The 27,224-nt window shown below is 36.6% G+C and overlaps 1 protein-coding gene across 1 annotated transcript in view; it reads left to right on the forward strand.

Moving 5' to 3' along the window:
- DIAPH2 (diaphanous related formin 2) overlaps positions 1-27,224 on the forward strand; it is a 913,509-nt gene that overhangs the window by 100,790 nt on the left and 785,495 nt on the right. Inside the window, exon 5 of the mRNA XM_047765864.1 lies at positions 73-93. Coding sequence (XP_047621820.1) covers positions 73-93 — 21 coding nt within the window. The remainder of the gene's footprint in view (positions 1-72; positions 94-27,224) is intronic.

The following is a 27,224-nucleotide window of genomic DNA, read 5'->3' on the forward strand; positions in this document are numbered from 1 at the left end:
CTGTTGCTGTTTGTTTTTTTTTGTTTGTTTTTTTTTACACCATAACCACTCTTCGTTGGCCACTGCATGCAGATAGTTGGAAGTAAAGTTATGGTGAGTACAAAAGATGTGTTTTACCCTTAGATGTGACTTTGTGCTTTTGGGGATTGAATGATTTTCTGCTCACAGTATTTTATATGTTTCATTCTTCTTTTGGTGTACAATTTGCCAAAGCAGTAAGATGAATATTAAGATCAAGTGATTAGACTTGATACGTATTTTTCCTGTGGCTTTGGGAAATGCTTTAGAACTAGAATATGCTTGTATATTTTGTCTCAAAAAGTTTTACTTCTTTTTAAAAATTCACTCATTCATTCATTTATATTTTTTTGGCTGCTCCTGCGGCAGGTGGAAGTTCCTAAGCAAGGGATCGAACCCACTCCATAGTAGCAACCCAAGTCACTGCAGTGACAGTGCTGGATCCATAACCTGATGCACCACAATTTAAAAAAATTTTTTTTTGAATTGTGCCTGTGTAAGTCCTTATGGTTCTGACGAAATTGTGTGTTTTCCCTCAGTTTTTCGGGATGGCACAGATAGACTCCTAAAAGTTTGGTTGACGCTAACAGGAATTCTTATTGAAGCATTTCACTTGGACTATAGTATCACTGAGCACGTAGTGTAATGAAAGCAACCTTTGATGTTGAGTCAGGAGTCCTAGGTGCTTGTCTTTGTTGGGGGCTACCCATGGGCTTTGTGACTTGGGGCAAATCAAGTGTAATTTCTTTTAGATTTAGTTATTAAGTGGATAAATTGAAGTGATTGGCTTGCATTATCTTTGAAAGAAATTTTTTGTTATAGTTTATTTACAGTGTTCTATCAGTTTCTGCTGTACAGCAGGCTTGCATTATGTTTTAAGGTTTACTCTTGCTGCCTTCTTAATGTTCTATTCTCAAAATGCTGTATTTCCGTGCCACAGTTACATGATACACGGTTTCATCAATATACCAAACATGGCCTGTATTGTAATTAAGAGCTATTTTTAATTACCTTGCTTTCATGATTAAACAGTCTGTATTTAGAAAACAGGGTAGGAGATATTATCTTTAATATCATTAGGTACCTTGAATAGTGAATCTTGAATAGTGGATATATTTTTTTCGCTTTTTTTAATTTGTAAGACATTTAGGGGAAAAAGCCATCGATCTTTTGGGATGATTTTAAAAATCAACAAATATTTCTTCAGTGCTTATTTTGTGCTGAAAACTATGTTAGGCACACTGATGCCTGGAAAATAAGAATGGGATAAGACCTTAATAGTTTCAATAATATATGTTGAAGTAATCAAACATTATTAAATTGTGCCTGTCGATTGTGTGATAGGAATACATAAGCAGGGTTAAGATTAATTAGAGAAAATGCCATGCATACTTCTGGACTTCTAGAAATAGGTAGTTATGGTGGCTAGGATTTGACTGGGGAGCAGAGTGGATGGAGAAGCTCTTAGATTACGGAAATAATGTTCACTGCAAAGGTTTGGAGAAAGAGCCAAATTGTGTATGGTGGGGAGGGGTGTTGTGGGGGAAGAGGGAAGTGAGAGATGAGGTTGACTTTGTTGGAACAAAGAACAAAAATGTATATTGGAAAGATTTAAAAATCAATTTGAAAGGGGATCTTGAAGTCCAGGTAGAAGATTAGAAATTAGTTGGAGCAAGCAAGTGACATGAGGAAAGCAGGGTTTAAGAAAAGTAAATTTGATAGCAGTAGGTAGACTGGATTAGGCTAATGGTTCTCAAAGTCAGAAGTGTATCAGAATGGAAATTTTGTATCTTATGGGGTCTGGGATAGGGCCAAGAAGTCTGAGTTTTTACCAAGCAGCACAGGAGATTCTGCGAAGTTAGCCTGAAGAGCTCAGTTTGAGAAATACTGGATTAGGATAGATAGAGATTTGTTTGAGGGGCTACCCTAGGAGACATGTGTGAGTCAGTGAGAATTTGAATTGGAGGCTTAGGTACAGAAGAGTGGGGTTAAATAGCAGAGTTTTGGGCAATAAAAGAATCTGGAGCTCAGAGTGGGCCAGAGCCAGCCTATATTTCTGGTCTTGATGCCATAAGCAATCCCATGGTGTATGCCAGAGGCCACTGAAATATTACTAATTTCTCTACATCCAGTTATCAAGTTCTGTTGATTATTTCTCCTCTCAAATCTATTCCGTAATTAGCCACACTGTTGCTTCCTTAGTTCAGACTCATCATTTAACCCACCTGTGATTGCCATAGCCGCCTCAATATTCTCCTAGTCTTTGCTCTCATCCCACCCGTGCATGTTTCTGTATGGTACCAGAGATCACACTGCTAATCCCCCTCAAAATTTTCAGAACTTCAATTGGAGGCTTAGGTACAGAAGAGTGGGGTTAAATAGCAGAGTTTTGGGCAATAAAAGAAACTGTGATCTCAACCCCACCTCCTTTTCTAATTCATCTCCAACAGCATTCTTACATGCACCCATCCTCTCTGTACACATCACTTGGCAATTCCTTAACATCCTATTTTTGATACCTCTAAGTCAAGCATATTTTAATTCTTTGAGCCTGAATGCCCCTTTCTTCTTGAGTGTGCCCAGCAAGCTCCTAAATATCCATCAAGATTAAGCTTCATGTCAGTCTTTGAAGGAAAAGCCACCTTAGATAACTCCTTACTTCCCGTAACACCATGTATATAACTCTATTGTAATATTTAGCATATTTTATTATAATAAATAGTCTTTCTTCCCCAACATACATAGCGCCTGCCCCCAAAATATTAGATCTAATGGGGAACACAGACAGGTAAACAGAATAAAGATGCGAAATGCCATATAGAAAGGTTGCAGAGTGTGCAGAGAGGCTGCATATGGTTTAATAAAAAGTTTTGTCTGGGAGTGTTTAGAAAGACAATATAATGAGATAGAAGTTATCATTAATCAGCAACATAAACGATTTCATTCCCTTTGTTTGCTCTGTGAGCTGCTTCTCAACACTGGAGTTTGCAAATCCTGCAATAAAGGGAGGAAACTCTAGGGATCACTGTCTAGAAGTGATGACAGAATTAATTCTAGAGTTTATGTGGGAAGGGTACCTTCAGGAGAGAGGCGTTTGGTTGCTTGTTGAGACTAGAGAGAGGAGTGAAGTAAAATATTTAAAATCACCTGGTGAAAGTCTGGTACAAAAGGGCTTATTTTTTATGGTCTCATTAGTCTATAAAAGATGGAAAATTTGTTGATAAAATGGCTTGATAAGAATTTCATAAGAAGTGTTCCAGGGAGAATAAATCCTAGAATAACCACTTTATGTATTATAGTTGCCTAAAGACTACAGATGTTGGTCAAAAAAAATGAGTGATGTAGAAGCCAGACTGAAATTGGAAAGATGGAATATGTAATGAACTAGGTCGTTATGACCTTATCTTTCTTTTATCTTTCCAGTGTTGATTAGAAAGAGAAATGGAAGCATCTGAGGTCTTCCTGATCTCAAAACCATTAGCTTTTTTTTTTTTTAAATTACTCAAATGAATTGATCACATCTGTAGTTGTATAATGATCATAACAATCCAATTTCATAGGATTTCCATTCCATAACCCAAGCACATCCCCCCACCTCCCAAACTGTCTCCTCCAGAGACCCTAGGTTTTTCAATGTCTGTGAGTCAGCATCTCTTCTGCAAAGTTCAGTCTGTCCTTTTTTCAGATTCCACATGTCAGTGAAAGCATTTGATGTTGGTGTCTCATTGTATGGCTGACTTCACTTAACATGACAATTTCTAGGTCCATCCATGTTGCTGAAAATGCTGGTATTTCATTCATTTTAATGACTGAGTCATATTCCAGTGTGTATATGTACCACATCTTGATCCACTCCTCCCTCGATGGACATTTAGGTTGTTTCCATGTCTTGGCTATTGCAAATAGGGCTGCAGTGAACATTGGAGTACATGTGTCTTTGTGAGTCATGGTTTTCTCTGGCTAGATGCCCAGGAGTGGGATTGCTGGATCAAATGGTACTTCTATGTGTAGTTTTCCGAGGCATCTCCATACTGTTTTCCACAGTGGTTGCACCCCTGTACAATCCCACCAAGAGTGTCATAGGGTTCCTTTTTCTCCACACCCTCTCCAGCACTTAATGGTTTGTAGACTTTCTGATGGTGGCCATTCTGGCTGGTGTAAGGTGGTACCTCGTAGTGGATTTGATTGGCATTTCTCTAATAATGAGTGATGTTGTACATCTTTTCATGTGTTTTTTGGCTATCTGTATGTCTTCTTTGGAGAACTGTCTGTATACATCTTCTGCCCACTTTTGGATGGGGTTGTTTGTTTTTTTGGTATGGAACTGCAGAAGGTGTTTATAAATTGTGGAGATTAATCCCTTGTCAGTGGATTCACTTGCAAAGATTTTCTCCCATTGTGTGGGTTGTCTTTTTGTGTTGTTGAGGGTTTCCTTTGCTGTGCAGAAACTTTGAAGTTTGATTAGGTCCCATTTGTTTATTTTTGTTTTTACTGTCAATACTCTAAGAGGGGGCTCTGAGAAGATGTTGCTGTGGTTTATGTCAGAGAGTGTTTGGCCTAGGTTTTCCTCTAAGAGTTTTATAGTGTCTGGTCTTCTATCTAGGTCTTTCATCCATTTGGGGGTTATTTTTGTGTATGGTGTTAGGGAGTGTTCTCATTTCATTCTTTTCCATGTGGCTGTCCAGTTTTCCCAGCACCACTTATTGAAGGGGCTGTCCTTTCTCCATTGTATCTTCTTACCTCCTTCGTCATAGATAAGTTGGCTGTAGGTGCATGGGTTGAATTCTGGGCTTTCTATCCTGTTCCGCTGATCTATATTCTGTCTTTGTGCCAGTACCATATGTCAAAATCATTAGCCTTAGTTTTCAACTATTCTCTTCTATAAATTTACTTTAAAAATCAAGCTGTTAGTTGAACATGACTACCCACTCAGCCTCATACAGTCTTGCTTCTGACTTGGCTCATTGGATTTTTTTTTTTTCTTTTTGCTTAGAATGTTTTCCTTCCTTTGTCAACATACTGCCCATCCTCTGCTCTTCGATGAAGTCTATTCTGATTCCCTTTCTCCCTATTTCCCCATCCCCTGACTTCCTTCTAGTAATTTATCTAAACTTCTATAGTACTTTATTTTTAACTCTCTTATGGACTCACTTTCTACTCTGTTTTATAGTTTCTATTACATTATATGTTATTTAAGGGCCTGAATAATAAAATTATTTTTATAATAACTCCTGTATTCCTTCAGTTTATCATATTGTATGTCCTTGAATAATCCTCTCTATTACCTTGTGGCCCTGTCTTTTTATGTCCATAGTATAGACCCTATGAAGGAATGCAAATTTTAGTAGATGTCATGGGTTTAGAAAGGCAAATAGACTAGAGCTCAGATTGCAACTCTGTTGCATACCAACTGATTGACCTTAAATAATTTCCTTAACATCCCTGAATCTCAGTTACTCCATCAATACAGTGAGGATAATAAAACCCAGTTCATGATGTTTTGGAAGTTTATTGTTTATATTTAATATATTTAACATATTAAGAACCTTGCAAATAATAGTAGGTCTAAATTACATTTTTTGGTAAATGTATTTAAACTCTATGAAATGCTTGTTAATAAAAGATATAATACACAAAGATTACATGGCAATATAAGACAACGAGCTGCCTTTTTTTTTTGGTTAAATATTCAAGATGTGTGCTGCTTGATAGAATGATTTATTCTGGGTCAAGAATGTGGGGAGTAGGAGTTCCCGTCGTGGCTCAGTGGTTAACGAATCCAGCTAGGAACCATGGGGTTGCGGGTTCGATCCCTGGCCTCGCTCAGTGGGTTGAGGATCCGGTGTTGCTCTGAGCTATGGTGTAGGTTGCAGATGTGGCTTGGATCCCACGTGGCTATGGCTGTGGCATAGGCCAGTGGCTACAGCTCCGATTGGACCCCTATCCTGGGAAGCTCCATGTGCTGCGGGTACAGCCCTAGAAAAGACCAAGGGAAGAAAAAAAAAAAAGAATGGTGGTAAGGATTCACCTGGATGGAAAAAAGAGAATGTTTTGCCTGTTTATTGGAAGTTATGTTGGTATGTTGTCTAGATTATTGCTGGGCTTTGAAAAACAAATTAAAAAATTTACATGTGGTTTCAGGATAATATTGAAAAAGTTATTTATTTACTTTTGGCTGCAGCATGCGAAAGTTCCTGGGCCAGGGATCTAACATGTGCCATAGCAGTGACCAAGGCATAGTAGCGACAATGCCAGGTCCTTAACCTGCTAGGCCACCAGGGAACTCCCATGAAAAAGTTATTTTAAAGATTTATTACAACAGTTTAGGATTAGGATTTGTTATAGATGCCATCTATAAAAGGAAATGATAGAATAGCTTCTTGTCAATATCTGAAACTAGCAAAAGAGAATATAGAGTTAGGATAGAGATAGAAAGAACTGAATGACTTTTTCAGTAGCTTCTAGTTGTGTTATAAACTTCTTGAAGAAAAATACATTATTTTTTAAAACTGATTTAGAAGTCAGCTAAAATGACTGATTTGATTTTACTGCAAGCCAGGAATAATTTATCCACAGGTAGAAAAAAGCTGTTCTTCTGTGGGGAAAAAAAGAGTAAAAATTGTCATGATTACATATGATAATTGGAAAACAGAATTATAATGACCAGAACTAACAATGTTAAAAATAAGGTAATTTAATGACAAATAGTTGAGTACCTAGGACAAATGGTAGGGTGTCTTTTGGGATAGTGTTTGTTTTGGCATCATAAAGACTTGAATATGACTCCCTGATTCAGCAGTCATTCATTCCCATGACCTTGGTAATCTCTCTAGCCACAGTTTCATTCCTTTTTGGACAAAAAAATTACTGGACACCTATTACGTGCCAGGCACTATTCTACATGTTTAGATCATGAACTATACAGATAAATTTTCTTCACGGAGATTACATTCTACTTCACGGAGATTACATTCAAATATAACGGCAGGTGCTGTGAAGGCCAAAGAGCAAGATAGGAAAGCTGAGTATGATTAGGGAAGCACTATTTTAGATAGATGAGCTCTCTGAGCAAATACCATTTGAACAGAGACATGAATGAAATTGGGGAGAGCCAATGCAAATAGCTAGGGAAGAGCTTTCCAGGCAGAGAGCATCAGGTACCCCAATTTTGAGGCCAGAGTGTATCTTGAGTATTTGAAGAATAGCAAAAGGCCACCATGGATGGAGCGGGGTGAACAAGTGGAAGTATAGGGGTATCTTTGTTAAGGTGACTAAAAACATAGGTGAAACATATTGATAAGTTGTAAACATGGAACGATAGGTTAAGGTTATTTTAGGAGGGCTATGCCAAGGAGTTGGTACTTTAAGAGTCAGTGAGGAATCCCGGGAGGTTTTGAGCAATGGAATGACAAAATCTGAACTATTTTGGGGGAAGATTAATGGAGCAGTGGAAATTGGAGAAGTTAGAGACTGGGGCAGGGAGATCAAGCTGAGGGTTGTTGCAGTAGTTTAAGTAGTTAAGACCCTGAACTAGAGAGTGGTTTCTAAGAACTAAATGGAGGTTATAGGTGAGAGCGAGAGATTGTGGAAGTAGAATATATCAGTCTCAGCAAATGATTAAAAAAGGGCCCAGGAGATGTGTGAATCAATAGTGACTGAAATTGCAAGCATGGGTGACTAAAGCGATGGTGACTTGAACATTCCTGAAAAAGTCAGGAGCCAAGACCACATTTGGAGTAAAACAGGATGAGTTCAGTTTAGACATGTTAATCAAGAAGAGATGTAAAATCACAGAAACAAGAATAAGATTATCATCACACAAGACCATTTCTTTGGCATTTGTAGCATTGCGTAGAATTTTATAATTTGGTTTCAAACTCCTACTTTAACTCTTTTAAATATATTCTCTGCACATTGCTGCTGAACGTACGTTGTTTATCATTCTGATAACATTTACCTGTTTATAAACCACAGTCTCATTATCTGTACTAGGCAGCGAAAGTCATGTGTACTTCTCATTGACTCAGTGGACCCAAATAGGAAAGAGCTAGTCATTTTGGTGGCCTGTAGTATTGCTTACTAGATAAGCCATTTTATATAGTCAATATGTCACATTTGTACCTTTTACAATGTTTCTAAGTAATCTGTCAAAAGGATGCCCCATCATAGAGGAAGGGTAGTTACAAATGTAATGTTTCTTTGCCCGAATGAATGAGTTTTTCAGGACCTTTTCCTCAAAATAGAGGCACATGAATTTGTTTTTCTAGGCTTGTGAAGAAGTTCATACTGAAAGTTCCTGTTAAAAGTATAAACTTATGGCCAGGCTCAAAGTAGTAAATTCAAAATGCCATTGATGTATTTTTTACTACAATCTACCTAGTAATTATAATAAGCCATAAAATAATACTAAGCATGGCAGTATGTATTTGTGGGCTGTTAAGCTGCTATTGCATTGTTAAATTGCAGTTTAGTTAGTTTACTGATCGAACAGTATCATGATGAGTATTTTGTGTAATGTTACACTTGTGTCAGGCCAATTATTTGAATATACCCTGTGACAAAAGATCAAATCTTACTTTGCTGTTTTTAAAAAAAAAAAAAAAATTGTATAGTCCAGAAGGGGGAGACAAAACACTGATTATTGGAGTTTGAAATAGCTGCTTCCTGATAAACAGGACTTTCTTACACTCCACTCACTTTGATTTTTTTCTTTCTTATAGGCTTAGAAATTGTAAGAGAGTTGCTACTGTAAAATATTTAGTTTTATGGTGGTGACAGTTTTGTTAAAAATCTAAATTCAATCAGAATAAAAATAATCAATGCAATTATTTTTAACTGGTATATATAAAATAGAAAAACTCATTTGGTAATCAGATGAAAATAAGACCTAAGACTGTTTAATCATGGTATATTTTATATGTGATTTTTTAAAAATAGCACAAGCACTATTGAAGTTCCAATTTCAGTCTTTTCTAATTTCACATTTATTATGTGCAGTGAGTAGCTACCTTCCTATTTCCTTATGTTTTGATACTGCAAGCCGGCTTGTGTGTTATACTTGTTTTGAATAGGAATATCTGCATACGTTTTGAAAGGTCTTATTATTTAAACCTCCATTCATTTTTAGAACAATTTCTTATCAGTCCCTTCCTTTCCAGTGCATTGTTTTAAATTACATTATTTCATCATGCCAGATTAAATTCATTGTTGAAGGAATGTTAAGGTAATGTCGATTAAAAAACATTAGCAAGTCATCTTACCTTGGACATTTGGAGACAGAAAAGGCGGTATAAACTTTGAATTTAGTTTAGACATATATTTTGTAAATTGATTGCATTAATATTTATGAGGATGGGATAGTTATATTTTATAGTGTATCCTGATACTGGAAACACAGAGATACCCTTTTCATATAGGATTCTGCATTGCAAGCTTATTTTCTGTCTGTTTAGATTGTGATCATGTTAAAAATTTCAATTGAGGATATTTCTCTATGCATGTCATCAGATAGATTACATTTAAAATCCGATGCTTTGAATAAGACATTTAAAACCAGTGTAGTCATTATTTCATATTGCATTGATTTTCTAAGCTGTTCAATTATGGCAAAAATTTTGATCAGCTATATAGCATGAGATAATTATATGATATGTATTTTTACATTTGTTTTTGTTGTTAAGTAATACGGTTTCTATACCATATATCCTTTAAAAGCTTTGTGTAAAAATTGCTGTGACCATAGTAAAACTTAAAGTGGCATGACATAAATATATTTCTTATGAGGCAGTGCTTTCTTGATCCAGGTAGCATTGTCAGCAGGGGAAAAGTTGGACGTGATGAGATCATGATCAGTATTAAAGAGCTAACTCACTACATATAAAATTTTGGCCTTTTTCTCACATCTGATTCAGTTTCCCATTTTAGTTAACCAGGTTTCTTATGTTTGCTCATCTGTTAGAAAACAATGGTTTGGTTGAACCAAAATTAGCTCCTTTGAAGGGGGTAAGGGCAGAATAAGATCTTTGTAAAAATGCCACCTTAGATTTATAAAGTGCTTCAGAGTCTTTAAAGCACTTTCACATATTTTCTCATCTGAGCTATATATTATATGTATTTCTGCATATATAGAAATTATGCATCAGTTTTTTTTAGGAGCACATTGCTTCCATCCCCAGGTTCCTGGGGTCTGGCCATTTTCCATGAAGTTTTTTTTTGAGTAATAGATACTGACAAGGTATTTTCTGTTGGCAGTCACAATATTTATAATCTGAATTAGTATCCAGTTTATGCTTGTATGAAATGGTTTTTGAGCCTAATGCTTTGTGGGCCTACTTCTCTAAATAATGGTCATGTGAGTTACATTTAGGATAATTTTTTTTTTTTACTGTGGTCACCATAATTCAGATACCAGAATTACTACATTAATTGTATGTGCTATTATAGCTGTAACCACAATTATGTATCAAAACAATATCAAAAACAAAAATGAATTTCAAGTGCATCAATCAAAAATATCAAAAGCTTCCTGGATACATTTTTATGCTGATCTGTTTGTAAATTTTTACTAACCTGTCATGGTTCCTTTCTTCAGTGAACTTATGATCTAAGGAGAAAATAATTGCTCATGCAATATAATTCTTATGCTTTGAGTACAGTAACTACTTTGTATATTTTAGGCGAATCATTTATTTTCATTGATGATATTTTTTGACAGAGTGGTTTGCGTAGGGCTGTTTTACAAAGTGTGATTGGCAACTGTATACTAGATAGAGTGTGTGTGTATCTGTATATCCATCTATCTGTCTATCTTCTCAAAGTTAAATGAGGTTACATACGTTCCTTCTATGTTGGAAAGCTGAGAAGTTAAGAAAACTGAGACATCTTCAAAATTATTTCATATTTTCTTATTGTGTGGAGTGTTTTTGCTTAGAATGAGTTAAGGTATATACTATGAGCTGAATTCTGTTTCCTAAAAGTCATATGTTGAAACCCAAACCTCCCAGTACTTCAGGATGTGACTATTTGGAGATAAGGGCCTTTAAAGAGATTATTAAATTAAAAGGAGGCTTTTAGGGTATGCCATAATCCATTCTAATTGGTATCCTTATAAGAGGAAATTTGGACCAAGAAACACCATATGAGAACACAGAGAGAAGATGATCTGTAAGCCAAGGAGAGAGACCTCAGAGGAAACCAACCCTCCTGACACCTTGATTTTGGAGTTACAGCCGACAGACTGTGAGGAAATAAATTTCGGTGGTTTAAGCTACCTACTCTGTAGTTTTACTTTTCTTTGTCACGGCAGCCCTGGGAAACTAATATAGCATATAACATTCATTCCATTGTATTTGACACTAACCTTTAGAGAACACTAAGTGCCAGGAACTATGCTAAGCAAGTTCATGTAAAAACTACTTTAATCCTCATAACGGTTATCATCCCCATTTTATGGACGAGAAAGGTGAGACTTAGGAAACCAAGTACATTATCTAGGGTTGCACAGTAAGTATGTAAGAGAACCAGGACTTGAACCCAGTCACACTGAATCCAAAGCTTGGCCTCTTAACCAAAACCTGAGTAAGAATTTGGTAATTTGGTGGGTTCCAGCAAATCATATCATCATTTGGTGATGATAATGATCATCACCCTGAGTGTTTACTTTCTCTTAACATGATTGTTTACTCCTTCACGGATTGCTAATAGGTGATTATTTTCCACCAGCTATAGAGTGCTTCTAGTCACACTAATAACACAGAGAGAGCCTTGCCTGTGGGAAAGCTACTCTATCACAGAATTAAATGCCTCTATGCAAATGTTGCTCTATGGGCCAAAAATGACTGAGCAGACATGGTCTTTGTGCTTTCATAGCAGATATTCAAAAATGGGTAACATCAACTCACATGAACAGAACATAGCACCATAAATGTGAGGAAAAAGATACTGCTGCTTTATAAACCAAACATAAATATTAGAGATAATCCCATTTTTAGCAATTGCCTTTAATTTCCTAAAGCCATTTTCCCTGTGTCTAAATTAGATTAGACATTATGCTTCTTCAAGTTTTATATTATCAGTGTTCACCTTTCTTATGCACTCTTGCCTCTTATAATTAATTTCAATTAAACATTAGTTTTGTTTAATTAATATTATGTAATTAAAATGCTTATATGCTCTCAAAGGGCAAGGACTGTGTCTTAATACACCTTAGACATTTTTAAATACACCAAGGCTATAACAGCGATAAAATAATTAAACATCCTTTTGTTCACTCTATGTCGTCACAACTACTGACACCAAACTGTATCAGAAAGCTGCTTTCATAATGCTTTTCAAGAATAGATGCCCTCTTCCATTGGAAATGCAGTCCAGTATCTTAAAATCTTATATATTTTTTAAAGAATAAACAAAATTTCTCCTATTGCAGTTCAGGCCCCTTCCTCTTAATAGGTTTCTGACTTCCACTAAGGACGATTGTTCATCATCACCCATGCAGTCTCTCTTAGGTGCTTGTAGATTTAAGTGGCCGCTCAGCTTCCTCTTCTCCCACTTGCTTTCACTTCTCCATATAGTGCTGCCTTCTTTTTAATTGCTTTTGGACTGTACAGTTTAGGACCTCAGAACTGTAAAGTGCCACTTGATAATACACCCAACCTAAATGCTCTCATTTTCATTTTACTCAGCGTGTGCGTGTATGTTTTTGTAGTTTTAGTGGTGACGCTATTGATAGTGATTGTGATTTTTCTATATGTATGTGAATTAAGAATACTGAGGCCACCCCCACCCCCCATCCTTTTCTCATTATGTGGGAAACTCCAAAAATAGCTCCTCATCACACCAGCTAGAAACATCCCAGATGTTTCATCCAGAGTTTTTCACCAATTGTTTCTGCTCACAGCTTGTGGTACAAAGTAAATCATACCCATTGTTAAGCCACCACACAAAATGGATGCTTATAGCATAAATTATAACAGTAAAATGAAAACATTTGGACTCAGAAATACCTGGGGTTTGGTTCATGGCTTTGTCTCTTAATTGCTGAGTGATTTGGGGTGAAACACTCAACCTTCCCTGAGCCCAAGTCTCTTTATCTGTAGCTTGCGGGCTGTCCTAATAGAATTTGGTAAACTGTAAAACACACTACACTTTGAAATAATTGCTATAGCAATGATCAAAGAAATGGTTCTCACGCTGGTCCCTAATACACGTTTTTTTGGGAAGAAAGGGCTGAACCACAACTACTGCCAGCCTACAGTGACACTTGCATGCATGCATTCATTCCTTCATTCTTCAGGGTCAGTTTCCAAGCCAGTTATAATCATTGTAAACACTCAGGTCTTCTAAGAAGGCCCCTGGACCACAAGCTACATTTGAAAGTCACCCTTGTTATGAAAAGGTACAAAACAATCCGGAGGCTTATCCCCAATCTTCCATATAAATATTAAAATATCTGCATTTTAAATTGTACACATATGGTTTCCGTTTCTCAATTTGTTGGAACTCTTTTCTTCAGCTGATTGTTGAATATACTTTACAGATTAGGGGTTCAGCAACTAACTAAGGTCACATGAACTCAGAGGTTGGAAAGTTTCTGGAGTAGTATTTTGATATTGTGGTAGTAGTTAAGAATTTGCCCTTTTTTTTTTAAAGTAGTGCTAAATGTTTACATACACAGTGTTTAAATATGTTTTAAAGCAAACATTATTGAAAGCAAGTGCTTTTCAAATTTGTTATTCTCATTCTAAGATTAATACAATATGTTTCAGAAAATCGAATAATGGAGTTTAAGGAGAGGGAATTAAAATCATACACTCTTAACCCTGACATAAAGCACTGTTAATAATTTGATACTATATCCAGTCATTTCTACTGTACTGTTATATTTTTAACATGGCTTCTACCTCTCTTTGTAGCTATAGTTCCCCTTCATAAAAGCATCTCTATTTTATGATGAGGTAAATTGATACAGATAATTTTTGGTAGCTTATACCTTCTGATAGCAAAGTGGCATTTTAACTAATTCTTGCACCCTCACTTCATTTAATTATAGTCTTGTTATTGTACTCTGTCTGAAAGCACTTGATAACTTTAATAGTTATGGTAGGATTTTATCTTTAGTAATGTTTGTGTGAACAATTACAGGCCATTTTTACATGTTTTCCTGGATAGCTTAAAAAAAACTAATGAAAAATGTCCATGATCTGTTCCATTATTGGGTGAGCATAATATGCAAATTGATATCAAGATATGAAACAACACTAAATCTCAGTTGTCACAGATAACTTTATATTTTTTCTTATTTATGAGATATGAATAATTTGGAGAAAAATCTAGAGGTGTTGAATGTATGCAAAGTAGAAAAATGTATCCATAAGTCTCATGAAATTTTGTAAACATCTATATATCGTTACTTTTGGGGGGGGCGCTATTGAATTACTGTTGCAAATGAAGCAAGATCTTCATATGGAAAAATTACTTGTATTAAACAGATGACTAGGCTGAAATAGCTGCTAACACAATTTCATGCTTTTGTTTTTAATGTAGTTCAATTATAAAATGTCACATCAGTTTGTGTGTGAGTATACAAGTGCATACTTTTAATTTTATTTCTAAGTTATCACATTTCAAGTTGATTAAAATCACCCAAAATATTTTATAAGCTTTTTGTATATAAATTAACCATTTGAACTAAGTTAAAGCAAGATTGAAAGTTTGGCAGTCAATACCTTTATTAAAGGAATTGATCGATTATTTTATAGTTACCCATTTTGTCCTTTTTGGTAAGAAACTCACTACCACTTTTTATTATTTGCTCTAATTTCTTATTTTGAAAAGTTTCAAATCTACAGAATCATTACAAGAATATTGCAATGAATACTCACACCTCTCACCCAGATTCCCTAATTTTTTTACATCATCATATTTGCTATATTTTCTTTTTTTATTTTTCCTTTATTCTCTTTTCTGAGTCTTAGTTGCTGATTTGTAACACTTCACCCCTAAGTACTTTAGCGTCTATCTCTTAAGCACAGTATAATTTTAAAACTTAGAGAATTTATGACTGATAAAATACTGTTATCTAATATACAGCCCATATGCAAGTTTCCCAAACTACCCCATTGGGAATCTCCTTTATAACTTTCCTCTAGGATGCAATCAAAGGTCATGTGTCACATTTATTTGTCATACATTTCTAGTCTTTAATCTAGAACAGTTCCTAGACCTAAAACATTTTTTTCATTTCTTTAATTTTTTTTTTCTTTTTTTAGGGCCACACCTGTGGCATGTGGAGTTTCCCAGGCTAGGGGTCGAATTAGAGCTACAGCTGCTGGCCTATGCCACAGCTCACGGCAATGCCAGATCCTAACCCACTGAGTTAGGCCAGGAATTGAACCTGCGTCCTCATGGATGCTAGTCAGACTCGTTAACTGCCAAGCCATAATGGGAACTCCTCATTAACGTTTTGGTGAGGGCAAACCAGTTATTTTGCAGAATGTTTCTCAATTTGCATTTTTCTGATTGTTTCCCCATAATTAGTTTCAAGTTAATTGACATTTTTGTCAAGGATGCTTGTAGGTAGGTGATGTTTGCCCTCAGTGCCTCCCATCGTGAGGCACCTGGATATCAGTTTGCCCAATTACTGGTAATGGTAAGTGTGGTCGTTTGGTCAAGAAGCTCTCTTCTATATTTTTCGTTGTAATTAGTAAATGGTATGTGGCATTATACTTTGAGATCACATATACACCTGTTCCCCAGCATCATTTCACATGGCTTAAACATCGGTTGACGATTTTTGCCTGAATCAAATTATAACTGGGGTTTTTACAAAATGGTTATTTCTGCTTTCATCATACTGTATGCATTTATCATGTGGCATTCTTCAAAGTAGAATTTCCCCTTATTTCCCCTTCTGCTTTTAACTTTTAAAAAAATATTAGTGCGGACTAATGGTTTCTTTATGTAAATTCTGTTCACTGCCATAGTTTATGATAGAAATTCTGTTAAAAGCTTTCAATTACTTACTGAAAATAACAAATAAGGAAATTGAACAATATCTATTTGGTTTGAACTTTATGATGTAATTATAGCCATACTAATTTATTAACCCTCATCCAGGGGCAGTTCTATTTCCCTCACACTCCCAAATCCCAACTTTTCCTTCCACCCCTAGCTTCCCAGAAGAAAACATTAGACAGATATAGTGACATTTGAAGTAATTAGATGTCTGATATAAGACATTTATCCATTGTGATGGTTATATTTGGTACTTAATTACTGAATATTCTTCTGAATATTCTAAATATTAAAATCTTCTGTGTCTTACTGGATATGAGAAGTCTTAGATTCCTATTTGAATCAGAGTGCCTTTAGACATATTTCTTTTCAGAGTTCTAGTATTCTTTACAAAGTCATGACAGTTTACCTTTAACCATTATCAAGCAGGAATCTATAAACACCCACAAATGTGTTTTCTGGAAAAAAAAAAAAAGGCATTTGCATATAGGAATGTGGGTTGCCATAGTGTTTGATCGTCCAGAGCAATGCTTTGCAAACTGTCTTCCTTGCATGCTCTTCACCCGAGGCTTTGGTAGAGGTGCTTCATGAGTTCTGCAAATTTTTTTCCCTGATTCTGTTTAAAAAGAGAGCTCTACTTATTTTAAAAGGTTACAAAAATAGCACCCATGTTCCCATCCAGATTAGTAATTTATAAGACCAGATAAATGCATTTTTGTGTACACCTCAGAATATAGCTTCTGTTAGCATCTTTAATGATAAAGTATCCTAAGATTGCAAGAGATGTTATTTTATTTATTTATTTTTTGTGGCGCCCTTGGCATGTAGAAGTTCCCAGGCCAGGGATCAAACCGGTACCACAGCAGTGACAGTGCTGAATCCTTAACTCAAATGTGCCGCAAGAGAACTCCAAGAGATGCTATTTTAAAATGCTTAACATATATAGATACTTATTTGTGAAAATGTGGGTTTTCTTCATATAATACAACTAAAACAAAATGGGTAAATCATCTATATGCTTTTTTTTTTTTTTTGTCTTTTTGCTATTTCTTGGGCCGATCCCGTGGCATATGGAGGTTCCCAGGCTAGGTGTCGAATCGGGGCTGTAGCCACTGGCCTATGCCAGAGCCTCAGCAACGCGGGATCCGAGCAGTGTCTGCAACCTACACCACAGCTCTCGGCAACATTGGATCGTCAACCCACTGAGCAAGGGCAGGGACCGAACCCGCAACCTCATGGTTCCCAGTCGGATTTGTTAACCACTGCGCCACGACGGGAACTCCTATGCTTTTTTTTGATAGGACTGTAGCTCTTTTATAAAGTGCCTGATGTTAGATGTTTCTGTTTATCCAAATAGTCATTGTTCTTCTTGATTGACTTATAAAATCAGTTCCCACTAATGGAATACACTTAAATATACTTGAAAAAATGGTTAGTCTCTGCAGAAAAGTTTTTAAACTACCAATCTTAGAGAAAATATCCATTTCAATATGTAAATTTAGGAGACCCATTATTTAAATTATGTGTGTCTGCATGAATTTTAAATGTATTTCCTTTCATGGAACATTGAATCAGGACTTTAAAATTAGCTTTCCTTGATCCTAATAAAATAAGAGAAAGGGCCGAAATTAGGAATTTGTGCTGCTCTTAAGTAAAAACAAAAGTACTTTTAGTGGTCTGGATTGAAGAGTCTTGAAAAGCAGCAGTCACCCTTAACTATAAATCTTTGTAGCTGTATAGATGGTGGCGAAATGGTCAGGGAGCTATGAGCTGAGCAGCAATCTCATGACATTACTGTATTTCAGAGCTGACACTGGAATTCGTATTGTCTATAAGATCAGGGTAAAGTTTAGCCAGAAGTTTTATGGCCCTTTGTAATCTGTTTCCAGGTTCTTCTTGTTGCCTCTACCACATTCTACTGTCCAGTTTATATCTGTTTCCTGATATCTGCCCTTCCAGTTAGGCTCTTTGAGTAATTAGGTTAAGCAGTTTCTGAAGTTTCATTATAGAAGCATCACTTGATGTCTGGTTAGGGAAAAAAAAGCATTTTCCTAATTGCCAAAATTATCCTTTGGTTCTATATTCAAAAGTATTTTTGTAGAAATAATGTATCATATAAATAAAAAGAGACTACATGAGTATACATAAGGATTTTTAAGGATGAAGGTAGAACATGGAATAATTTCCTTATGTAAGGAACAGCTATTCTTTTTTAAATTTTTTGGCCGCACTCATGGCATATGGAAGTTCCTGGGCCAGGGATCAAATCCAAGCTGCAGCTGTGACCTGTGCCACAGCTGTAGCAACACTGGATCCTTAACCTGCTGTGCCACATTAGGAACTCCGATAAATTAATTCTTTAAGATTGTATTTGTATAGCTTTCTAATGCATAGAGAATACCTTAGGTAAAACAGTATACTCAGATAACTTATGTGGTAATAGACTAACACTAAAATCTGTTAGAACATATATGTTTATACACTTAAGTACCTTTTCTTATAGACACCAATTTTAAGAAATAAAATTAGGAGTTCCCATTGTGACTCAGCAGTAATGACTAGTATCCTTGAGGATGCAGGTTTGATCACTGGCCTCACGGAGTGGGCTAAGTATCCCGTGTTGCCATGAGCTGTAGTGTAGGTCGCAGGCACGACTCAGATCTTTTGTTACTGTGGCTGTGGTGAAGGCCTGCAGCTGCAGCTCTGATTAGACTCCTACTCTGGGAACTTCCATATGCCATAGATGTGGCCCTAAAAAGCAAAAAAAAAAAAAAAAAAAAAGGAAAAAAAAATTAATACTATTGAAAATAGAGAAATAGAGCTGTAAAAATAACTCTATAGTGCTTTTAAATGGACACAAACTCCACTAAAGATGTGAAATCTATATCAGGACTTTTATACTGCTATTTAATGCTATGTAAATCCCATTCTTTACCCTCAATATTTCTTATTTATTTATTTATAAGATATCGAGTATTTATTGAAGGTGTCAGGTATTTTTCTAGGTATAGGGGGGAAAAAAAAGTCCCCTGGAACTTAGAGTCTAGTTGGGCTAGCATTAGAGTAGCTCACTGAAACATAGGTTTTTTTTTTTTGGTGTGGGGGGGTAAGTCTTGGTTTCTTCACTGTAAAGGGAGGAGAGGTCACATTTTCTAGTGTGTAAATTGATCATCTTATTTTATAAAACTATAGTTGCATTAGCCTGTCATAAAGTATTTTGTTTTCCCACAAGGGCTTATTTAGTATGAAGCATCCAGTGCATAAAACCAGATTGCAGTGCAATCTTAGTAGTAAGCCAAGGCTAGATCTTTTGATATGCATAAAACAACCACATCAAATGTCATTCTACAAGTAAGGGGTGGGGTGGGGATCTACTGTGGTGGTGAGAAAAGCCCTGAATATCTCAGTTAAGACTAAAATGCAAGGCAAGGAGAGAGAGACAGAGAACACAAGAGTGCACCAGCCAGAGCTACAGCCAAAGAAGACTTAGGGATGAGATTTTACACATTAAGTCATTGGTTTGATAAGAGAAAAAGGCATGTTCTGACTGGTAACTGGCTGGAAAAGCCTAACCTTCTTGCACAGAAGCTAAAAAGAGAAACTAAGAAGTGAGAGAAGAGTGGAGGCAATCAGTGATAGCATCAACATCTGTGGCCTTCAGATTTGCAGATCCTCAGTGACAGATGCAAACTATAGATGGTGGTAGCAGTTTTCCAGTGGACTTTAGAAAGAGTAATTGAGGTAGCTGGCTGCTGAGAAATGTAAATAAAGACACATAGAGAAGAGTTCCATATCGTAGCAGGTCAAGGAGCAAAGAGGCTTTTTTGACAAAAGTCACAAGGTAGCGCCTCTGTGGTAGTTCTCAACTACAGATGAGGAATATCAACAGTTTGAATAGTTTATACGTCCCCTCCTAACACCCTTGATTCTGAGAAGGGACTCTTGCAACTGGAGAAAGTGACCCCCCTCACCCCATGAGAAACACTCCTCTATTCTGTGTGTGTTTTATGTCTGTACAAAAATATCTGCTGTTACCTTAAGAACTTCTAAAGCTATTGTGTGAATGTGGAACCTATGACACCCAGTGATCAGTCTTTTGGCTTTAGATACCATCCATCTGCATCTGGATATCCCAGTTTATCTATAGTATATTGTACCATGTTCAGATCACTGGGAGGTATAATAGTATTGTCAATAGAGATGTATTTCAACCAAAAAACTTAAAATAGATGCATTGGAATGGAAACTTTCATCTTCTGGAATATTTTTTCTTAAAATGTTTCATTCTTTACTGATTCTAGATCAGGAGGTATTTTGCTTTATTGATCTGCTTTCCAGCAATTAGGGATTTTAACATGCTGCATAGGTGCACCAGTTTTCCCAGCCAGATTACATAATTACAGTTATAGAATTGTCTCATGTGGCTGAAAATAATACTGGAACAGGATGAATGCATATATCATCTTAATGAACAAGCCATTTATTTTTATTAAAACATTAAGATCCATATTCAAACTTCTTGTCATTGATTTTTTTCACTGTTCATTGGTTTGAGTCAGGAAACATATTCTGGCCTTTGATTTTTTGTGGGTATAGATGTATGGGATCGGTGTTACTGATTGAAATATAATCTAGTCCTTTTAATATTGGTATATTAGGAGGAGGCTTCTCCATACACTAAAACCCATCTCAAATATATGTAATAGCAATAGTGTCAATATAAGCATCCACAATTAAATGAGTATAATTAAACTCATTGGTTTGACCATCAGGGTTTATAAAAGGTGTGCAGTTTGCAAAAAATTAATGTGGAGGTGGCCACATTAAACATATTTCTTCTAATGTCCCTGACCTATGTATAGGATTTAGAGAGAGGAAGATGTGTTGGTATGTGGTCCATGAGTTTAAAGGGCAGTCAGTAACATCAGGGTCTGAATGATAAAGCTGGACTTTAGTCTATTTGAACTATCTAGATACTGGATTATTGTGGAGGAAATCATCAATACAGAATGGAGACCTGAGAAATGGTGGCTAGACCTTGATTGCAGTTTGGAAGATAGCCAATTCTGTAAGGTTAGCTAAATCATAGTCAGATAATCACAGGTATGGTGAGCAGCAGTGGTTAAGAAGGCAGCCTCTGGAGTCAGTTGGCCTAGGTTTAAATCCTGGCAGACAGTGTAATGTTGGTTTACTCCTCTGTGAAATGGTGATGACAAAAAAAAAAAAAAAAATCGCGTCTGTTGTGAGGGTTAAATGTTAGCCACTGAGAGTGTTGTCATTACTAAGGGAGTGAAATGGATATGATTTTGGACACATGATCAAATATAAGTGTAAATGTCTGATAAGCTGTGGAGAAGCTGAATAGAAATTAGGTAGGGGGAGAGCAAGAGCTGTTGCTTTGTGAGTCCTCATATCAGAGCCATGGTCCAAACCTTAGAAAATTTGAGCCTGCCTGAGGGGAAGAGAGTGAACAGGGAAGACTAGGGGGACAAAGAGTGTATACAGGGAAGTGTTCATGTTGAGTGAGTGGAAGGATGAGCTGGAACTAATGGCACAAATAGAAGAGCAGAGGAGGATGTCCTTGAGGAATAGAGGTTTGCAGGGAGGTGAGCAAAATTTCACAAGGTTGAGGAAATCTGTTTATGTTTGAAGAAACCAAGAGAGTTAATCCAAAATATGATTGTACCCATAGGCCCTTTTCCATAGAAAGGTACTAAAAATCCCGTCACCATGGGTGAAACTTTATACCGTTGCGTAGTAGAAAAGTTATTTAGTGCAGTAGTTGAAATGAACTAAACGGCCCCTTGATAACCCCTGAATAAGTTGGTATCCTACTGTAAGTGCTCACCTGATTACTAGGGAGTAATTAAGGCACTGTGGAGAATGGGGCTTCAGGTAATTAGAACTTGGAATTAGTCCTGTCTGTCGTGAGTAGCTGCAATTGTAAGCAGGTTTTAGGAGAACATCAAGACCGGTAACAATTACCATTATCCCTTCCTGTCCACTGGGATTTGTTTCAGGCACCAGCACCCCTCCTCCCACCCTGGTCTTAGATACCAAAATGCAGAGGATGCTCAAGTCCCTTATATAAATTCATATAACATTTGGGTGTAATTTACCCACAACCTCCTGTGTACTTTAAATCATCTTTAGATTATTTATAATACCTAATACGATGTAAATGCTATGTAAATATTTGCTGGTGCGTGGCATATTCAAGTTTTGCTTTTTCGAAGTTTCTGGCATTCTTTTTTTTTTTTCAGCAAATAATTTTGGATTGACTGTTGGTTGAATCTGCAGATGTGGAACCCACAGATTCAGAGAGCCCACTCCCCAATTCAGTTGTGTAATTCCTACTACAGAAAAGATAACAGATATATTTAGGTCAGTTTGTGTTAAAAAAACACAAACTATTGATTTCAATTTGATGAGCATTGACAATGTTACTTGCATAGCTATTTAACAGAGGAAAGAAACAGTTATAGGAAAAAACATTGAAAGAGCCTCACACTGAACTACCTCCTCATGCTGACTTCCAGTGACGACAACACTCATCCTTTTATTTCAATAATAATTTAATGCTTTGTTTTGCGGACCAGACTCATTGCAATGTTAGAAAGAACTGAAAAGGTAAAGGATAACTCTGGTCAACCCTGTATATGTTATTGCCAGTAAATTTTCTTTTAATATAGCCTGTGCCAAATTTTAGAAAATATAATAATTGAAGGTAGTATGCAAGCAGTAGCTTCTGTAATAAAATAATTTTACATTGTGTGTCATGATGTAAACCTTACTGCTTGCTTTGATTTATATGCAAATATTTCTTATTCTTATAGTTTACATTGCTTTCAGCTGCTATCTTAGTTTTTGTGCTCTAGACTATCTCCATTTTTTCTATGATTACCATAATAAAATAGGCAAGTAGGAAAAATTATGGCTACTTCCTGTCTCATTTTGTGTATTTGTTTCAGTAGCAGTACCAATCTTTTTCAACCAGTGTTGTCGATGTCATGAATTTACAGTAAACCCGTGGAATTTACATATATAAAACATAGATGTCATGCTGGTGAATTCAGCTTACAAGCCATGGAATAGAACTGTTGCAGTGAGGCTATTAGTTTCAGGTAATTTAAATCTCAGTGGGAACCAAGAAGTGGATTTTGAACTAATGTATTTTTGAAGTCTTCAAAGATAGGAGATTGTAATACTCTGTATAAAGAAAAAAAAGTTGGTGATTTTTTTAAGGTAAAGAGGTTTAAATTTAATGAAATGATTAAAAGTAATTTCAAGATTTATTTCCTCTTTATAAAAATTGTTTTTTGTGGCTTAGAGGAAATTGGTTAAAAATTTAAGCTCCTTTTTGATGTAACACGAAATAGAACTAAACATAGCTTTGAACATTGGGAACTTTTCCTAATGGTAACAAGACGAAATTGTTGGTGAGGACTTACCTACACAGGGCCTGGTGTAATTTATTCACCAATACCATTGTTAATAAGGATGGCGGCATCACCCATAAGAGATCTTTATACTTAATTTTCTGTCAGGTAAAATTATATTTTGATAAAATGTTTCTCTAATTTTAGAACTTAAAAGAAAATTGAGAACAGTGTTGAAGTATAGTTAGTAGTAAGACTCATCGTTAATTTTAAGACTCTGCCACTCAGGTGTGAAAATTGTTAGCTCCTCTTCACACATTTGTTTTCTAACAACAATAATGGCGTGTAATGGTAGAGATAACCAGTTTGCTCTTCCTCAGCACCACCATATCACTTCCCGCAAACTTCTCACACCTTTAGCATGAAATTTTAATGATTTGTTTATTTCTCTGTCTCTTTCAGGAGGCTGTGGGATCCTGGAAGTTTGGGACTGTATTTATATTTCTATTTCAAGCAGATTTTGCATAGTGCTTGATACTTGATAGCTGGTAAATCTAGGAAGGCATCAACAACATATATTTAAAGTATCTGGCAAGACTTAGGGGCCCACAATCCTGCCTTTCCAGAATATTTTGAGGAAAATTGACTAACTCCCCTAGTATTACCCAAGGAAGCATATAAATTATGCAAGTCAAATTATGGGTCACAGAAAATTGGAATGTCCATGATGGAATAGTTATTATCTTTTTGTTTCTAATATTTCAGGCAGTACTATTTCCAAGAGGATTGTTTGTTATTGTGTCCTTCACACAAAGGCTGTGTTTTTTATATTCCTTTTACGCCTATTACCTGACATTGCCAGAAATAGAACAGATACTCATTAAAATGTTCAATGAATGATCAGGGTTTACTGGTTTATTCCCAGCAGACCCTCCCAACTTTCCTACTAGATGATAAGCAGCTTGAGGGTGGGACCCAGGTATTAGTCATTTTAAAATTCTCCTTTGTCCCACATTCAGAATAGTTCCACATGTATAGTCAGAGCTTCCCAAGACCACTCTCACATTTGGAGATATGCTAGAAGGCCTCACAGGTCTCAGAATATAGTTCTATTCATGGCTAAGATTTACTACAGTGACATAGTGGGGATACACAACCACATCATAAGGGAGGGAGAACTACAGGTGGATTCTGGAGGGATCCATGGGCAGGCTTCCTTATGATCTCTCTCTCTCTCTCCCCTTCTCCCTCCCATGTGTTCTCTTCCCTCATCAGTGAAAATGAAGCAGTATATCTGCAATGTTCCTGCCCAGGGAAGCCCATTAGGGAGTCAGTGCCCAAGGTTTTTATGGGGGGCTGGTCATGCAGGCTCTATATTTAGCAGGTACCAAAATTTCAGATGCCCCAAAGTACAGCAAGCACTCAGTATATAATCCACATTATTTGTACAAGCTGGCACAAACATCCTTATCATTTAAGGAGCAATAGGAATGCTCCCTAAAACCAAGTTCCCAGACATCAGCCAAGGGTAAACCTTGCTAGCAAGCCTTAATCTTAGACCTGCTACATTAATGCTTTTCTGCACACTGTGGATTTGTATGAATATCACTTTGGGGAGGAAAAGGAAGCTGGATTGCATTTTTTTTAGTGCTTCAAACTAGTCTTATCGTTAATTCATTAGGGAGATTAAGGTTTCTTTTCTTTACTAGGGGTACCTCAAATACCTTGGTGTTTTTAAATGTGTGTTCATCAGTTTGCATTATTGTTAAATTTTTTTTTCTTTTGTCTTTTTAGGGCTGCACTCATGGCATATGGAGGTTCCCAGGCTAGGGGACTAATGGTAGCTACAGCTGCTGGCCTATGCCAGAGCCATAGCAATGCCAGATCTGAGCCACATCTGCGACCTACACCATAGCTCATGGCAACACCGGATCCTTAACCCACTGAGCGAGGCCAGGGATCGAACCCACAACCTCATGGTTCCTAGTCGGATTTGTTTTCACTGCACCACAATGGGAACGCCTTAAATTCCTTTCTTGAGCTTTATGAATGTGCCAAACATACCTGTCTTCCCTAGCTCCACAACAGACCCAAAAAGCTTATGCAGGTACGGTTGCTTATAGTCAATGTCCTCTTGCAAATATTGTCAACCAGGATATAGACTCTGTTGATTCCTGGTTACAGATAGTTATTATAAACCCCCATAATATTATAACAGCTTCTATTCTGAATCTTTAGTTTTCTTTATTGTGGTTGGTGGGTTGGGGTATTCATAGGACAAAAGCTAAGAAAGCAGTAAAACAAAGGAAAAAGTGAAGATTCCCAAAAATCTGGGCATATTGTAGTATCACATGTCCTAAAATGTTCAAAGCTTAATTTCTGGGCTGTTTAGATGAATCCCTGATAGACGGCATCTCCATGGCGATGGATAGAAAATCACTTTTGATAACTGCTTTATGTAGTTTGCTGTGGCAACATGTTCTCTGGTTTTAAGGGTTCCTATCAGTTGGGCTTTACGTTCCTGCGTTTTGGAATACAATTATGACAGTTTTGTATTCAGCAGAGGTCGCCTGATCAGGAACTCAGTATTCTGGCTGATCTCAGCTATTTGGAGTATGACCTGAATTTCTGCCAATTAAGGGGGAGGGGAGAGTCTTATGTGTCTTAGAGAATCGTGGGTGTCAACTCAGGCTCTCACCCAGTTAATCTTGTGTTTTGAAAAGAAAAAAAAAAGGTGCTATTGACAGTGAGATGTGACAGCTAACAGCAGAAAGAGGAACTATAAAAATATAGTAGTCTTTGGTTATTTCACAGAAAAGCAGCCCAGTGCTCTTCAGTGGTTTTGGAGGGCATCTCTGTTTATTGTATGGAATAGAAATTGGTCTTGATGAGGAGTCATCAAGAGGAGATTCAATGTACTCTTCATCAGTGCAATCTAGGCATAATATTTTCAGCAAGTTTCCATCAGGAACGATTAGTCCCCCCCCCCCCCCGCCCCCGCCCTTTTAGTTGTTATACTCAAAGAGATGTCTTTCAAGTATGCATACAGCACACATCCATAGATCAACATTCCTAGTTCACTGACTATGCCAGGTGAATGACTCATATTTAACTCTTCTTGTGAAAAGTTCATGGGACGAATACATATCTGTGACTTATTCAATACTTAATATAATTTAAAAGGTTACGTGTATAACTACAGAAGCACTGCACCAAGTGCAAGAGTGAAGTTTCCAGAAGTATTTGGTAAAATTTGGAATGCATTTTGCATGTTTTCCCCCTTGCCTCACATTAATATTTCTGAGATTGATTTCCAGAGACAGCAGTTGGTGACAAACTACTTTGTTTTCCAAAGATGTTTCCTGTTCTTGGTGAGGCAAAGAAGTCTTAACACTTTCTGGAGAGAGTGAAGGCAGTTAAGCCTAGAAATAGGATAAAAGATAGTTAAACCCTGGTGCCATCTCAAGGGGAGGAAAAAAAGCTCCTACTTTTCCGACTTAAGGTATGCAGTTCTTTGGCAAGCTGGCTGTTTTACCTATCAACGGGGGGAGAGGGCTTATGCCAGTTTGTTATATAAAGGTCTACCCCAGTCCCAACATCTCTGCTAGGTAACTGTCTAGTAACATTTACTGACCACTTACAATTTGTGCCAATTGCTGTGATAAATGTTTTTCATGGATGATTTCATTTAATCCTCTATAACCCTATGGGGCAGTCATTATTTTCATCTCCAATTCAGGAAGAGGCTGAAATTCAGAGAAATTAACTAACCCACCCAAAATTAGTTGTGACTGATGCTAAACTCTGATCTTATAA

This window comes from Phacochoerus africanus, chromosome X (genome assembly GCF_016906955.1).
Source record: "Phacochoerus africanus isolate WHEZ1 chromosome X, ROS_Pafr_v1, whole genome shotgun sequence".
NCBI lineage: Eukaryota > Metazoa > Chordata > Mammalia > Artiodactyla > Suidae > Phacochoerus > Phacochoerus africanus.